The following is a 13439-nucleotide window of genomic DNA, read 5'->3' as shown; positions in this document are numbered from 1 at the left end:
AACCAATCGACCCGCCGCGACAGCCCGGCTGGTGCAAGAAACGTACGCTCGCCGGCACTCCGGGACCCGACGCAACTTCTCTTCTGCCAGAGGTGACATTATTTTCAAAACTGGAGTCTCATCAGAGAGAAGGGGCGCGAGGCCTGCGCCGAGGGAGAGGATGTCCGGCCCGGTGTGAGCGCGCGGCGATGGATCGAACGCCCGGGGGGTCGCGAACGCGCGGGGGCCAGCCCCCATCGAACGACGCAACCCCGAACAACAAGTTCAAGGATTTCTTCAGGAACGCCGACGAGAGGCTTCGCGACACGGGACGGATGGTCGGGACGCGGCTCGGCGAGGGCATAGAACGGATACGGCTGAGGCAGGGTAGCCCCGGAGAGAGCACCCCGTCTCCAACGGGGCGAGGCAGGCGGAAACCGAGGGCCTCGCCCGGCGCCTGGTCCAGGTTCGGGCGCAAAGACGCGCGGGTCGCCGAGCAGGATCTGGCAGCTCGGCACGAGGGCGCCACTAGGGACCGCACCGAGCTCTTCGCCCAGATGCGCACCACCGCGAAGTACGTCCGCGAGACGGAGGCAAAGGAGCAGGCCGAGAACGAGCTGAGGTCGCGGCTGGAGCGAGAGGGATGGTCCAACGGCTATGACGCGAACGACGACGACGACGACGACGACCGGTTGACCCCCGGCAAGAGAATCAGAAATCTCTTCACGCGGCGACGGCGACAGAGCGAGAAGGAGGAGGACGCGAGCGACAAGGACGAGCTCGAGGAGGTATCCCCGCACTTCATGGCCATGTGCGAAGCCGCCGACGCCCTGGCCCCGATACGCCGCAAGATCGAGAACAACCTCCTGCCCCAGTACGAATCCTTTGTCGCGTCGTTGAGCACAGCCGCGGTCGCCGCCGCCGCCCCGGATGCCCAACCCGCCGCTCAGACGAACGTCGAGACGCACCTCGCCACCTTACTCCTCGTCGAGCAGGAGCTTCAGGGCGCGCTGAAGCTCCTGAAGCAGTCGCACATGCGAGCCATGGGCCTGCGGGTCACCCTCGGCGATCCCGCGGAGGAGTGTCTGAAACGAAACGTCGTCAACGCGCACATGATCGCGAGGCAACACCTGACGGGGAAGTTCAAGCGCGCCAGGGACAGCGTGAGCGCCATGCTGAAGGGGAACGCCGCCGCGAAGGTGGTGGCGCAGCAGCGCATGCTCATCGCGTCCGCCGCCGCGTACGACGAGCTCGAGAGGTTCTATAAGCGGCTGGTCAGGCTCGGCAACGAGGCGGCGGCGCACCAGGCGGTGAGCGACGCCGGCCGCGAGGGCGAACGCGTCCGGGCCGCGTTCCTCGCCGCGGCCAAGACGACCAAGAACGCGCTTCGAGCCGCGTTCGAGGAGAGCACCAACGTCAAGAAAGGGACGTACGGGATCGAGTCGGAGGTTGACGGGTTCAAGCCCGGTTCGTGGGCGTACGAGGGTACGATGGAGGAGACGTGGCGCGCGCACTGTAAGGGCGTCGACGGCGAGCTGGCCAAGTATAAGCGCGCGGTTGGGTCGCCGACGGTACGCGCGGCGCTGTGCCTCCTCCCTCGGGAAGACGTAGACGGCGCCGACGTAGACGGGGACGAGAGGTCGGTGGACGCGGCGGACGTGGGCAACGCGGCGGTGGAGCTCGTCCGAGATCAGCTCAGGAACGCGGTGGACGCCATAGAGGACGCGGCGAGGGCGTGTGCATTGATGACCGCGTCGTCGTCGGGCGGGTCCACGCCGAGCACGCCGAGCGGCGGCCGCGCGGGGGAGGACGAGCGGACGACGCCGGGCCATGGACGCGGGAATTTGTTTGGTCGAACCGCGGCGGCGCTGGTGCCGGTTAAAAACGCCGTCGCGGAGCTGTTTCGGGCGTTGCACGCGCTCGCCGCGACCGCGCGAAGGGTGGATGTGGGGGATGGCGGCGCAGAGGTCGGTACGCCCACGTCGGAGTCCAAGAGGAGCCCGCTCGCGAAGGTCAAGACTTGGTGGAAGGAGAGGATTTCGCCCGGTTTCAGTCACTCGGGTTCGCCGTCGCCAAACAGGTAGCTAAAGATAGAGACGAACGGTGGTTTCACGTATAATGTAGTGTTATCCCATTTCAACACGCACGACTAGCTTTTAACGGACTAACTTAGAAAGCGCCGGCGCCGCCGATGGCGCGGGACACGGTCCACACGCGGATCTGGCAGTCGGTGTAGCCGGTGAAGAGAGTGGCGCCGTCCGAGGACCACTGGAGGGAGGTGCAGAAGGGGGGGATGGACTTCTTGCCGACGGGGGGGAACTCGGGGTGGAGCTCGTCCACGATGGACTTGGACTCGAGATCCCAGATCTTGACGCAGGACTGGGTCGCCGCGCACAGCCAGTAGCGGTTGGGGGAGAAGCAGAGTGCGTAGATGATGTCACCCGCGTCGAGGGAGTAGAGGCGCTTGCCCTCGGCGAGGTCCCAGAGCATCGCGACGCCGTCCTTACCGCCGGAGGCGCAGAGGGAGCCGTCGGGGGAGACGGTGACGGTGTTGATGTAGCCGGTGTGGCCGACGAGGTTGGTGCGGAGCTTGCAGTTGGTGAGGTTCCAGACCTTCACGAGCTTGTCCCAGCCGCCGGACACGATGATGGGGTTGGAGGTGACGGGGGAGAAGCGCACGCAAGACACCCACTCGGTGTGACCCTCCTGCTCCTGGATGGTGTACTTGCACTCGCCGAGGGTGTTCCAAAGCTTGATGGTCTTGTCGCGGGAGCCGGAGACGATCTGGCGGTTGTCCACGGAGAAGGCGACGGAGAGCACATCCTTGGAGTGGCCGACGAAGCGGCGGGTGGTGGAGCCAGTGTTGAGGTCCCAGAGGCGGAGGGTTCCGTCCCAGGAGCCGGAGAGGGCAAACTGGCCGTCGGAAGAGATCACGACGTCCTGCACGAAGTGGGAGTGACCACGGAGCGCCTTCTGCGCGTAGCCGTAGTTGCCCTCCTCACGGGTCAGGGTCCACAGGATGACAGTCTTGTCGCGGGAGGACGACAGGAGCATGTCGGAGTTGTTGTCGAGGGGGGTGGCGAGGGAGGTAACCCAGCCCTCGTGACTGTGCGGGGAAAGGGAACAAGGTCAGTAATCGGTTCGTGGGGGATTCCGGGCGTCTGCGAGGTCGCCCTTCACGCCGGGGCCGTCCGATCCCTCCGCGCAAGGGATCGGTTTGGAAAATCCACGGACAAAACCCTCAGTTGCGTTTTTCCGGACGCTGCACGCGGCCGGAGAGCGCGGGTGTCGCGTCTCGAGACTCACCCCTTGAGCACGCCGCGGAGAGAAAGAGTCTCAGCCATGGTTTCTGTTTCTAAGTTACTAGCGATGCAATGGGATTGCGTCGAAAAAGGGAGAGCGGCGTGTCGCCGGCCGGCCTCTTATAGGCTCGATGGCTCCGTTAGGGCTTGCTTGAAACTCGTTGGCTCGTTTTCGGCGCTCCGGTTTCCCGAATCTGCCGAACAACTGATTCGTCCTCGTCACCGGTCCCCCGTCCCTTCGCGCCCTTCCCCGTCAGACAAAGTCGCGCGGTCGAGCGGAAAGGGCCGGCGCGCCCTAGGGGTGGATATCGCTATCGGGATCGATCGCCTGGGGAGCGTATCGACGGGATAATTGGTTCCGGGGCGCTGTCGGTCGGGTTCGGCGTGAGAGCCGATGCGGTGACCGGGGGCGTGCATAGCGTTATTGATCTTGTCGAACGAGTCGAGAGATAACGTGAGAGGACGACAGCCATGGCGAACCCGGCGATCGCGGCGACGGGGAACATCATCCTGTTCGTCCTGATCCTCGGGCTCGCCTCGCAGGTGGACTGGGGAGAGTTCAAGCAGCGGTTCAGCAAACCGTACGGCATAGGCATCGGACTGCTGTGCCAGTTCATCGTCCTGCCCCTCGCGGGGCTCGCCAGCGTTCGAGCCTTCTTCCCGAACAACCCGGTGTACGGCATCCCGCTGCTCGTCACCGTGTGCTCTCCCGGTGGCAGTTACAGCAACTGGTGGTGCTCGCTGTTCAACAGCGACCTCCCGCTGTCCATGGCGATGACCACCGCGAGCTCCCTCCTCGCCGTGGGAACCCTGCCCGTGAACATCATGATCTACCTGGCGCTGGCGTACCCGAACCGCGGCGACGACGGCGTGAAGGTGGCGTACGGAGGCCTGTTTTTGTCCCTGGCGATGGTGGTTTGCGGCATAGGGCTCGGGCTGCTGGCCAGCATCAAGCGGCCGGAGTGGCGGGAGAACCTCGGGAAGCTCGGTAACGCGGCTGGGGTCACGCTCGTGCTGCTGGGGGTTTTCTTCTCGAGCAACTCGAGCCGGCCCATATGGGCCAGGTCTTTGGAGTTTTACGTGGGCGTGGGCGTACCCTGCGTGGTGGGTTTGCTGGTGGCACTCGCGTTCGCGTACGCGTGCGGTTTGCCCAAGCCGCACTGCCTGTCGGTCACGATCGAGACGGCGTATCAGAACACCGCGATTCCTCTCGCAGTCATCTTGTCCACGTTTAGCAATGACGATAAGGCGATGTGCGACACCATCGGCATGAGGGCCGAGGCTGTGGAGGGTGAGGGGGGCGGCGCGGCCGATTGCGACGTCATAGGCGTCGCCGCGGGCGTGCCCACCTTCTACCAGGTTGTCCAGGTCGTTTCCCTCGGTATCCTGTGCCTGGCGGGTTGGAAAGCCGGGTGGACTTACGCCCCCCCGCATCACACGCTGTGGCGCATCCTCTCGGATAACTACCAGCCCATTGCGGGCGACGACGAACCCGACGATCCGGACGTGCGTTTGGCACACGGGGGGAGCACGGGATCGTTCGTGCACAGGGATATTCGCGCGAGGCGGCGGCACACGCGGTCGCTCTCGCTGGGCAGCGGCGAGAACTTCGACTTTGACTCGATCAACTTCGCGGAGCTCGGCGCCATCGGCGAGGAGCGCACGGCGGACAACCCGCTCGGGGGCGTGGGGGATGCCGGGGGCCGGGGGGGCGGTCGCGCGCGGCGGGGACGGGGTGGTCGGGGGCCGGGGCACGCGCGGACGAGGTCCGACGGCGGGTTCTTCTTCGACGCGGCGCTTCCGCCCAGTCGATCGCCGAAGAAGGGCGAGGTCAATTCGCTGCTTCGCGTCAATTCGCTGGGGGACATCGTGGAGGACGATTCCCCGCGCCGGGAGAAATCCGATGAGGTGACCGGGGAAGGCGACGAGTGTGGGGACGATGAGACGGTGGACGTCGAGGCCGTGGACCTCGAGAAGAAGTAGACGACGACGCGCACGTAGGAGAATGAGGTTGACTAAAGACTCTTATGCAGATTACAAGTTGGTACTACAGCGCGAAATCGGAATCAAGAAGCGGCGGCTCCACCCTCCCCGGCAGCCTTGGCAGCCTCCTCCTTCGCCTCCTTCTTCGCCTGGATGAGCTCAAAGACCACGGGCAGGCAGGACAGCAGGATGATCGCCACGATCGTCGCCGCGAAGTTCTCCTGCACCGCCGGGATGGTCCCGAAGAAGTACCCGAGGAATATGAACAGTCCGACCCAAACCGCCGCGCCGACGACGTTGAACGTGAAAAACTTGGTGTAGTTCATGTTCGCCACGCCGGCGACGAAGGGCGCGAAGGTGCGAATGATGGGGAAAAACCTGGCCAACACGACCGTCTTACCGCCGTACTTCTCGTAGAAACCCTTCGTCTTGTCGATGTACTGCTTCTTAAAGATCTTCGGGTACTTTTGGATAACCTTGCCGCCGATGAAGTTGCCGATGCCGTAGTTGACGGTGTCGCCCATGACGGCGGCGAGGAACAGGAGGCCGAGCACCAGCGGCGCGTTCATGATGCCCTGCGCGCCCAGCGCCCCGCACGCGAAGAGCAGCGAGTCACCGGGTAGGAACGGCGTGACCACCAAACCGGTCTCGCAGAAGACGATGGCGAACAACATGCCGTACGCGGCGAAGCCGTAGTTTGCAAAGATGGACACGAGGTGCTTGTCGAGGTGAAGGACGAAGGAGATGGCGCGTTTCCAGAGCGGGTCGGTGGATGCGGCGACGGCGGCCTTCTTGGCGGCGGCGAGCGCCGTGTCCGGGAAGAGGAGTGCGGTGACGGCGCAGGCGACGGCGGCGAGCGCGGCCACCTTGGCGAACTGCCCGAGCCACGCGAACCGGGGCGCGGGGGCTTGGGCGGGGGATCCGATCGCGGCGCCCTCGTCGTTTCCCGCCGAAAGCACGCGAGTGCGCCGGGCGTCGCACGCGTCGCGGGACGACGCGCGGACGACGGGGGAGGCGCGAGCGGGTGGGCCGGTACGTCCGCGAGCGGTCAGCCCGACGCCGATCTTCGCGGGCGCCGCCGCCGCGCGGGGAACGGACCGCGACGCCGGTCGCGCGACGAGCGCGGGGGTAACGAACCGCAACCCGGCGACGGTCGTTGCCATTGTTTTCCTCGGGGAGCGCTCGACTCGCGGGGGACGCGGGGACGACGCCGCGGTCACGTGGACGCCGGGGAGGACGCACCAGACGGGCCGAACGACACGGACGAGTCGATGACCGCCTGCTATCCGCGAGCTGAGACGCTGCGCGGCGCGAAGTGGCCGCGGGGGAGCACCTAATCGAGATGATATCCGTTTTGGATAGGCCTGAGACGTTCGAGTCGTGAAACTGATGGTTTACAGGCAGCTGCAGGAAAAGCCATCCCCGGAGGGCTAACGACTGACTTACACTCCCCAACATTCCCAAGCCTGACCCTCGAGGCGCTCAGTCAGAACACCTCGAGCTTTTAGACGAGGAAGCCCCCGACGCCGGCGACGACGACGCTCGCGAAGAGCGCCGCGGCGGCGCCTCCACTGGCGGCGCCGGAGGCGACGGCATCAAAGTAATTCTTTCCCGACTCGCATGACGCGTGTGTCTCGCCGGGCATGAACTTCGACATCATCTCGTGGCTCCCCTTGCATCCCCTCGCAAGGGCGTGGTCGTTGGCGTCCGTCTTGTTCGCGTACATGGTCACCGAGTTGTTGTAGCACGTCACCGTGGAGCCCATCATGGTCTTCTCACCCGCCGCGGTGCACATCTTGCAGTAGCCGGGGTCGCACGGGACCATGTGCGCCGAGGTGGCGTACTTGGGGACGTCGAAGATTGCCTTCTTGGTCTCGGCACACGTGCCGAGGCCCAAGGTGCTGGCAGTGGAGACGTTCTTGCCGCCGCAGATCTTGTCCGCGGCCACGGACCCGTCGCACTTGGCGGAGCACGACCAGGTCGTGGTCGACGAACCGGAAGCCATGCCCGACATACCCTCCATCGCCGAGACGGGTTGAAGGGCGAGGATCGCGCATGCGAGCAGCGCGAGGGACCTGCGGTTGAAGTGCATGGGCGGAATGCTCGCGACTCGAGAAGCGCCGGTGGGGTCCGTCGGCTGTGACGCGCGTGGCTGTAACGCCGTTACCTAAAACCTCTGACGCGGTGAAAGTTCGTTGCCCCCGCCGCCGAATTAGATTTCCCTTGCGTAATTTGGGTTAAACTTTCTAACTGGTTCACATAGGACTTCTGAAGCTGTCGTCTGAAGGTGTCGTCTGAAGATCATGATTTTTCTTAGATTGCTTCGCCGTGGCCCCCCGCCGTGCCAACATTCCCAAGATCCCGCACGCAGCTGTCGTGCCAGTTGTCCGTCCTTTCAGAGTTTGAACAAAGGCGGACGGACTGCTCACCTCTCGCCTCGGACGGGCCACACGTATCGGCGTCCAGCGAGGCGCGAGCGAGGAGACGGCGACGATGGCGCGAGGGCTGGGCATCGCGAACACGGTGTTCGCGGCCACGGGTCGCGCATCCGGGGGAGGCAAGAAGACCGCTAAGGTTGGCCCCCAACCATCGTCATCTCCCGGGAATAACCGTCGCGGAGCAGGGCAAGGGGCGTCTTCGGGCGGCCGAGGAGGCGGATCGCGGCCGCGGGGCAAGCCCGCACGTCTTCCCCCGCCGCCGCCCGTCGATCCTGGCGTCGCGCCCGCGGGCATGCGACGCAGGGTGAGCGTCAAGACCTCCACCAAGGGCGAGTCGCCTTTCGCCGATCTCCGCGGGGGTGGCGCGCTGCTCTCGCCAGCCGCGCGCAAGGACCCCGCGCGCGCCGAGGAGGAGCGCAGGCGCCTGTGGGAGCGACTCGGCGCGTCCGCCACCGGCTCGGGGAACGCGCCCGCGGGGTTCGCGCACCTCCTCGACCCGGGCGCCAAAGCGATGACGCAGGGATCGGGCCGGGGCGAGGAGGGGACCAGGGCCCGGGGATCGTCCCGCGCCGTCCTCCGAGTCGGGTACACGGCGCACAGGGAGAAGTTCGCGCGCGCGCTCAGGCTGGAGCTCGAGGAGGAGATGGCGAGGGCCAAGGAGCGCCTGGAGACGTGGCCGGTCGACCGCATCCGCCAGGAGGGCTACGCGCTCTTCGGGCTCCGAGCGATGCACGAGGGGACGCTGCAAAAAGACGCCGTCGTCCGAGTCCTCGTCCCTCGACACCAAGTTGCCGGTTCGAATGCCGCGCCGGACGTTCCCGCCGGTTCGAATGCCGCGACAGCACCACCGACGCCCTCGTCCGTGGACAGGACGAGGAGGACCCTCGCGATGGGCGCCGAGCTACCATTTCACCGCTTCGCGCAGGGCGACATGGTGACGCTGGTGGAAGGGGACGAGTGGGACGGGAACGGAAAGGGCGGAGTCCAGGGCGTGGTCGTGGAGCGGGCGATGCACTTTTTGAAGGTGGCGGTGGACGAGGACGACGAGGCGGCGCTGCTGGACGCGCGTAAGCTCCGAATGGATCTCAGCGCCAACACCATCACCCACGACAGGGCTCTCGCCGCGCTCGTCGCATTCTCCGAACCCGGGGGCATGCCCGGCCTCGCCGCCGCGCCGGGGGGTAAGCGTCTCAGCTCCACGGCGTACGCGCCGTTGCAGCGCGCGCTGATCGGCATCCCCGACGGAAACGGAACCCTGGAGGCCATCGCGTGTGTGCCGCCGCCGTGGGGCGGGAAAGACGCGCTCGCGAAGACGCTGTCGCCCGCGCTCAAGCGCACGGACCACGCGAAACTCAACCCCTCGCAAGCCGCCGCGGTGAAGCGCGCGTTCGGCCGGACCCTGTCCGTGTGGCAGGGGCCGCCGGGTACGGGCAAGACGCGGACGCTGATGAGCTTCATCGAAGGGGCGGTCGAGCTCGCCAGGGCGCAGGGTGTGACGGGGGGGTCTAAGAAGACGGGGCCCATCGTCTTAGCCTGCGCGGCGTCTAACGTCGCGGTTGATAACATCCTCGACGGGCTCGTCAGGGAACGCGATACAGACGACGCTCAAGGGCTCAAGGGCCAAAGGGCGAAAGAAGGGCTCAAGGTTGTCCGACTCGGCTCCCCGGCGAAGGTCCAGCCCTGGCTCGAGAGTCACACCCTGGGCGCCCTCGCCGCGAAGACACCGATTGGGAAAAAGGCGGCTTCGCTACGCGAGCAGGCGCGAGGCGATTACTCCCCGCGCGGCGCCGCGGCGAGGCGGCAGGCGGCCGGGATGGAGCGCGTCGCCTCCGAGCAGGTTTTGAGAGACGCAGACGTCGTGTGTTGCACGTGCGTGGGCGCCGGGGATGAGTTATTGGAGGGTTTCACCTTTCGCATCGCGTGCGTCGACGAGGCGACGCAGGCGCCCGAGCCCGTCGCGCTCATACCGCTCACCAAAGCCGTCGCCGGCGTGCTCGTCGGCGACCAGATGCAGCTGCCACCGACGGTGACCAGCCGCAAGGCGGAATCGTGCGGCTTGGGAGTCTCTCTCTTCGAGAGGCTCGAGCGCCTCGGGTTGGTACCCGACTTGCTGGACAGGCAGTACCGCATGCACCCCGCGCTCGCCGAGTGGCCCTCGAAGGCGTTTTACGGCGGCCGGGTTAGTTCGAACCCGACGCCGGTGGACAGGCCCCCCGCTCTCGGTCTTCCCTGGCCGAGTAAGACCACCGGCCAGTACGGTCGGATACCCATGGCCTTTGTGGAGATCGACGGTCAGGAGCGCAGGGCGCCGGACGGCCTCTCCATCCTCAACGAGGCTGAGGCCCGAGCCGCCGTCGCCGTCGTCGAGACCCTCCTGGCCGCGTCGCCGCGGGACACGCTCGTGGACGGCATGCTGAGCGTGCGATCGCTGGGGGATATCGGAGTCATCGCGCCGTACGCGGCGCAGGTGAGGAGGCTTCGCGAGTTGTGGGCGTCGAGCCCGGCGTATATAAACTCTGCAGCCGACTTTAGTGCCACGTCGGACAAACCCGGGTGGGACGTCGACGCCGAGGCGAGGGCCGAGAGGGAGCTCGAGGTCCACTCCGTCGACGGCTTCCAGGGCAGGGAGAAAGAAGTTATCGTCCTCTGCACGGTGCGAGCGAACTCCGGCGGATCGCTCGGATTCGTCGCGGACGATAGGCGGCTCAACGTCGCAGTCACGCGGGCCAAGCGGGGACTCGTGGTGCTCGGGAACAGGGCGACGCTGAGCTCAGACAAGACGTGGAGGGAGTGGATACGGTGGGTCGATAAACGGGGGCTCTCGGTGAAGGCCTCCGACTTTCTGTAGATGTACATCAGTGTTGCCGCGCGTTGCGTTTGGATTGTTCGATGTTCTTCTGCGCAGTCTGCAAGGCCGCGCGCTCGAGTCGTTGTTACTTCGTAAATGTGCTTTCTCTGTGTTGTCAGAAGGTCGAGGACGAGATTCCGATTTTAGGATTCGTCAGTCGACGGGCAGGGGCATGGCGCTGGAGGTCTCTCGGGTCCTCGCCGGTGCCCATGACGACCCCATCCTATGCGTCGCGTACAACGCGGTGAGGCGCGAGGTCTGGACCGGATGCCAGGGCGGCAAGATCCGTTGCTGGGAGGAGAAGACCGGGGAGATGGTCCAAGAAGTCTCGGGCGCGCACAAGGGATGGGTGACCGCTATGGAGTACGTCCGCAGGCACGATTACCTCGTCACTTGCGGTGTCGACGGCACGATGGTGTGTCGCACGGAGAAGGGGAAGGAGCTGCAGCGCGTGGACGCCCGCGGCGCCCTCTTCTGCCTCGCGTACGGCGCCCGACGGGACCTCCTCGTCGCCGGCGGGCGAGGCGCAATCTCGGTCTTCCGGCTCGTGACCATCAACACCATCGAACGGAACAAGGACCCGGGTGATCGAAGGGTTCACCCCGTCCGCCTCGTCTGCACCGTCCCGGACGTCCACGCCGACGTCATCCGCGGCGTCGCGTGCGACGCGAACGGGCGGATATTCACCGGGAGCTACGACCGGTCCGTCTGCGTCTTCGACGGTGAGCAATTCGAGAGGATGCGGATGCGCGACGCGGACGAGCCGGCGGCGAGTGTACCCCCGCGCGATCCCCCGAGGTACCGACGTTGGGCCAACGCACACGACGCCGCCGTGTCCGTCGTTGCCACCGACCCGGCCAACGCGTGGGTCCTCACGGGATCCTACGACGGTTCGTGCAAGGTGTGGACGCACGAGGGCGCGCAGCTCATGAACTTTTCAAACTTTCCCGGTGTGGACAAGGTGACGGGGCTGTGCTACTCGCCCGCCACCGGGACGTACTGGGCGAGCGGCGGTAAGGATCGCGGCCGAGTCAACGTCCTGGACCCGAGGTCCCCTCTGAACGTCACGGAGTTCGTACGGGGAGTGTGTGGTTTTGGTGACTTTGCCGTCACTGCGCTTCACGCGTCGCCGAACGACGGCGACAGGGTGTTCGGCGTCGTCGCCGACGGCGTGCCCACGCGCCACGACGTCGTGTTGTGGCGTTTCGAATCCGACGCGACGTTTCGCGTTCTTCGGGCGCACGAGGACTGGGTCGAGGCGCTCGTGCGCGTGCCCCACCGCGGCGACGCTCCCGAGGAGGTGTACAGCGTCGGGAGCGAGGGCACCGTGCTTCGGTGGCGAGCCAGCGGCGACGTCAGCACGGACGTGTGGACGAAGGAGGAGAGCATCGACGGCGGAGACATCGCGCGAGGGGGAATGGCGTGCGCGTGTTTCAGCGCGGATCTGGGCGCCCTCGTGACCGGCTGCGAGGACGGGACGATTCGTATTTGGGAGCCGAGCGTCTCGCCGGATGACGCGGACGGGCGCGAACCCGAGCCGGGGTCGGAGGACGGCGACGAGTTTGACGGCGACGAGCCGAAAGAAAAGGAATCGCGGCTGGAGGATTACCTGGACGGCGAGGAACCGTGGCTGCGCAAGGTGATGCCCGGGCACCAGGGGAGGGTGGCGGCGGTCGCGGAGCTCTGGGATCACACGCTGGCTTCCGCGGGCGCCGACAGGACGATTCGGTTTTGGGACTTGCAAACCCGGAGGGAGGCGCACTGCGTTCCGGACGCGCACGAAAACGCGGTGCACTCGCTGGAGCGATGCGCACTACGGGAGGAGATCGCCACCGCGGCGCAGGGGGAGGACCGAGTCAAGATCTGGCGCGCGAGCGGGCCTTACGATCCGGATGAGGATGAGGGCGCGAGGCTTGCGGGTCAGTTGACCGGTCACGCGGAGGCAGTCACCGCCGTGAAATGGTGCGAGTGGCGCGAGCTGTGGGTCACGGCCTCGAACGACCGGACGTTCAGACTGTGGTGTCCGCGCGCGCTAGAGACGACGCGGTGCTTGAAGTTCAGGGGGGATTCGATCACGGCGATGGCGCTGGACGCTTCAAACGGGAAAGTACTCGCCGCGATGACAGACAGGAAAGTCAGGGTGTTTGACCTGGCGAGAATGGAAGGGAGGAAGGACAAGCACGGCAACTGGATCGACGACGGCGTGAAGGGTGACGAGGAACTCGACGGTGGCGAGGGAGATCAGATTGCGGAAGGGGAGAAGAAAGCGACGGAGGCTGAAGAAGACGCGCCCGTCGCGCCGGAGGGGAAAGAACAATCGAAGGTTGAGGAACCGCCGGCGCCGAGGGTGCCGAACTTCGCCGGCGCACACGTCGACGACGACGCCGAGGCCGACCACATCTTCTGCGGCCACGTCGACCTGATCCGCGCCATCGTCTGCGCACCGGGTAAGGGGCAGTACATGACCGCCGGGTGCGACGGGGACGTCCGCGTCTGGCTCGCCCCGAATAACCCAAACCGAACGTCTTCGACCGTCCCAACCCTGTTCGAGCCCGGGTCCGAGGGCGTCGACGAGAGTTCGATCGACCGGGGAGTCGGCGAGTTCGAGCGCAAGAATCCCTTGGTGGTCCCGCGGAGCATTCGCGCGCCGGATCCGGCGGCGAAGATGATCGCCAGGCAGCTCGAGGAGAGGGAGAGGATGGACGCAGAGGAAACCGAGCGGGTGGCGAGGGTAGAGGAGGAGCGTCGCGAGCGCGAGATGTCCACGAGGGTCGGAAGGATGCTGTGCGGGCTGCAGGATGAGTTGATGGGTCGCGGAGGCGAGGCGGAGCCGGCGAAGGAGAAGGTGAGGGCTGGAGGGCGATGATGGATCAACCGAGGTGATCCCGG

At 66.1% G+C, this 13439-nt stretch overlaps 7 protein-coding genes across 7 annotated transcripts; 4 read left to right on the top strand and 3 right to left on the bottom strand.

The window, feature by feature from the left end:
* Positions 1-188: 188 nt before the first annotated feature.
* On the top strand, positions 189-2063 carry MICPUN_100962 (predicted protein; the record flags this gene model as incomplete). Its single annotated transcript, XM_002503151.1, has 1 exon — positions 189-2063. One exon carries the CDS (start codon positions 189-191, stop codon positions 2061-2063), a length of 1875 nt encoding a protein of 624 aa, XP_002503197.1.
* A 26-nt stretch (positions 2064-2089) lies between these two features.
* On the bottom strand, positions 2090-3362 carry MICPUN_94482 (predicted protein). The gene is made up of 2 exons (XM_002502789.1): positions 3286-3362; positions 2090-3085 (listed from the first exon to the last, which is right to left on the bottom strand). The coding sequence occupies exons 1-2, from the start codon at positions 3321-3323 to the stop codon at positions 2149-2151; spliced, it is 975 nt and encodes a 324-aa protein (XP_002502835.1). The 5' UTR covers positions 3324-3362; the 3' UTR covers positions 2090-2148.
* A 390-nt stretch (positions 3363-3752) lies between these two features.
* MICPUN_59254 (bile Acid:Na+ symporter family) lies at positions 3753-5317 on the top strand (the record flags this gene model as incomplete). The annotated part of the gene is made up of 1 exon (XM_002503150.1): positions 3753-5317. One exon carries the CDS (start codon positions 3753-3755, stop codon positions 5262-5264), a length of 1512 nt encoding a protein of 503 aa, XP_002503196.1. The 3' UTR covers positions 5265-5317.
* MICPUN_91031 (predicted protein) lies at positions 5293-6173 on the bottom strand. Its single transcript, XM_002502788.1, has one exon. It carries the CDS (start codon positions 5936-5938, stop codon positions 5348-5350), a length of 591 nt encoding a protein of 196 aa, XP_002502834.1. The 5' UTR covers positions 5939-6173; the 3' UTR covers positions 5293-5347.
* A 470-nt stretch (positions 6174-6643) lies between these two features.
* On the bottom strand, positions 6644-7414 carry MICPUN_108427 (predicted protein). Its single transcript, XM_002502787.1, has one exon. It carries the CDS (start codon positions 7354-7356, stop codon positions 6769-6771), a length of 588 nt encoding a protein of 195 aa, XP_002502833.1. The 5' UTR covers positions 7357-7414; the 3' UTR covers positions 6644-6768.
* A 343-nt stretch (positions 7415-7757) lies between these two features.
* On the top strand, positions 7758-9539 carry MICPUN_100959 (predicted protein; the record flags this gene model as incomplete). Its single annotated transcript, XM_002503149.1, has 1 exon — positions 7758-9539. A coding segment is annotated over one exon (1782 nt), but the record flags the coding sequence as incomplete, so codon positions are not given.
* A 1183-nt stretch (positions 9540-10722) lies between these two features.
* Positions 10723-13416, top strand: MICPUN_100958 (predicted protein; the record flags this gene model as incomplete). The annotated part of the gene is made up of 1 exon (XM_002503148.1): positions 10723-13416. One exon carries the CDS (start codon positions 10723-10725, stop codon positions 13414-13416), a length of 2694 nt encoding a protein of 897 aa, XP_002503194.1.
* Between the last annotated feature and the right edge of the window lie 23 nt (positions 13417-13439).

This window comes from Micromonas commoda, chromosome 6, assembly GCF_000090985.2.
Source record: "Micromonas commoda chromosome 6, complete sequence".
Classification (NCBI taxonomy): domain Eukaryota; kingdom Viridiplantae; phylum Chlorophyta; class Mamiellophyceae; order Mamiellales; family Mamiellaceae; genus Micromonas; species Micromonas commoda.
The sequence above is the reverse complement of the archived record's forward strand: the minus strand, read 5'-3'. Positions and strand labels throughout refer to the sequence as shown.

Bases quoted from the DNA above. Each gene is read 5' to 3' on its own strand.
- MICPUN_94482 (XM_002502789.1), bottom strand. From the start codon at position 3,323: ATGGCTGAGACTCTTTCTCTCCGCGGCGTGCTCAAGGG. The intron at 3,086-3,285 runs GTGAGTCTCGAG...TTCCCCGCACAG, and splicing joins CTCCGCGGCGTGCTCAAGGG to TCACGAGGGCTGGGTTACCT.
- MICPUN_91031 (XM_002502788.1), bottom strand. From the start codon at position 5,938: ATGTTGTTCGCCATCGTCTTCTGCGAGACCGGTTTGGTGGTCACGCCG.
- MICPUN_108427 (XM_002502787.1), bottom strand. From the start codon at position 7,356: ATGCACTTCAACCGCAGGTCCCTCGCGCTGCTCGCATGCGCGATCCTC.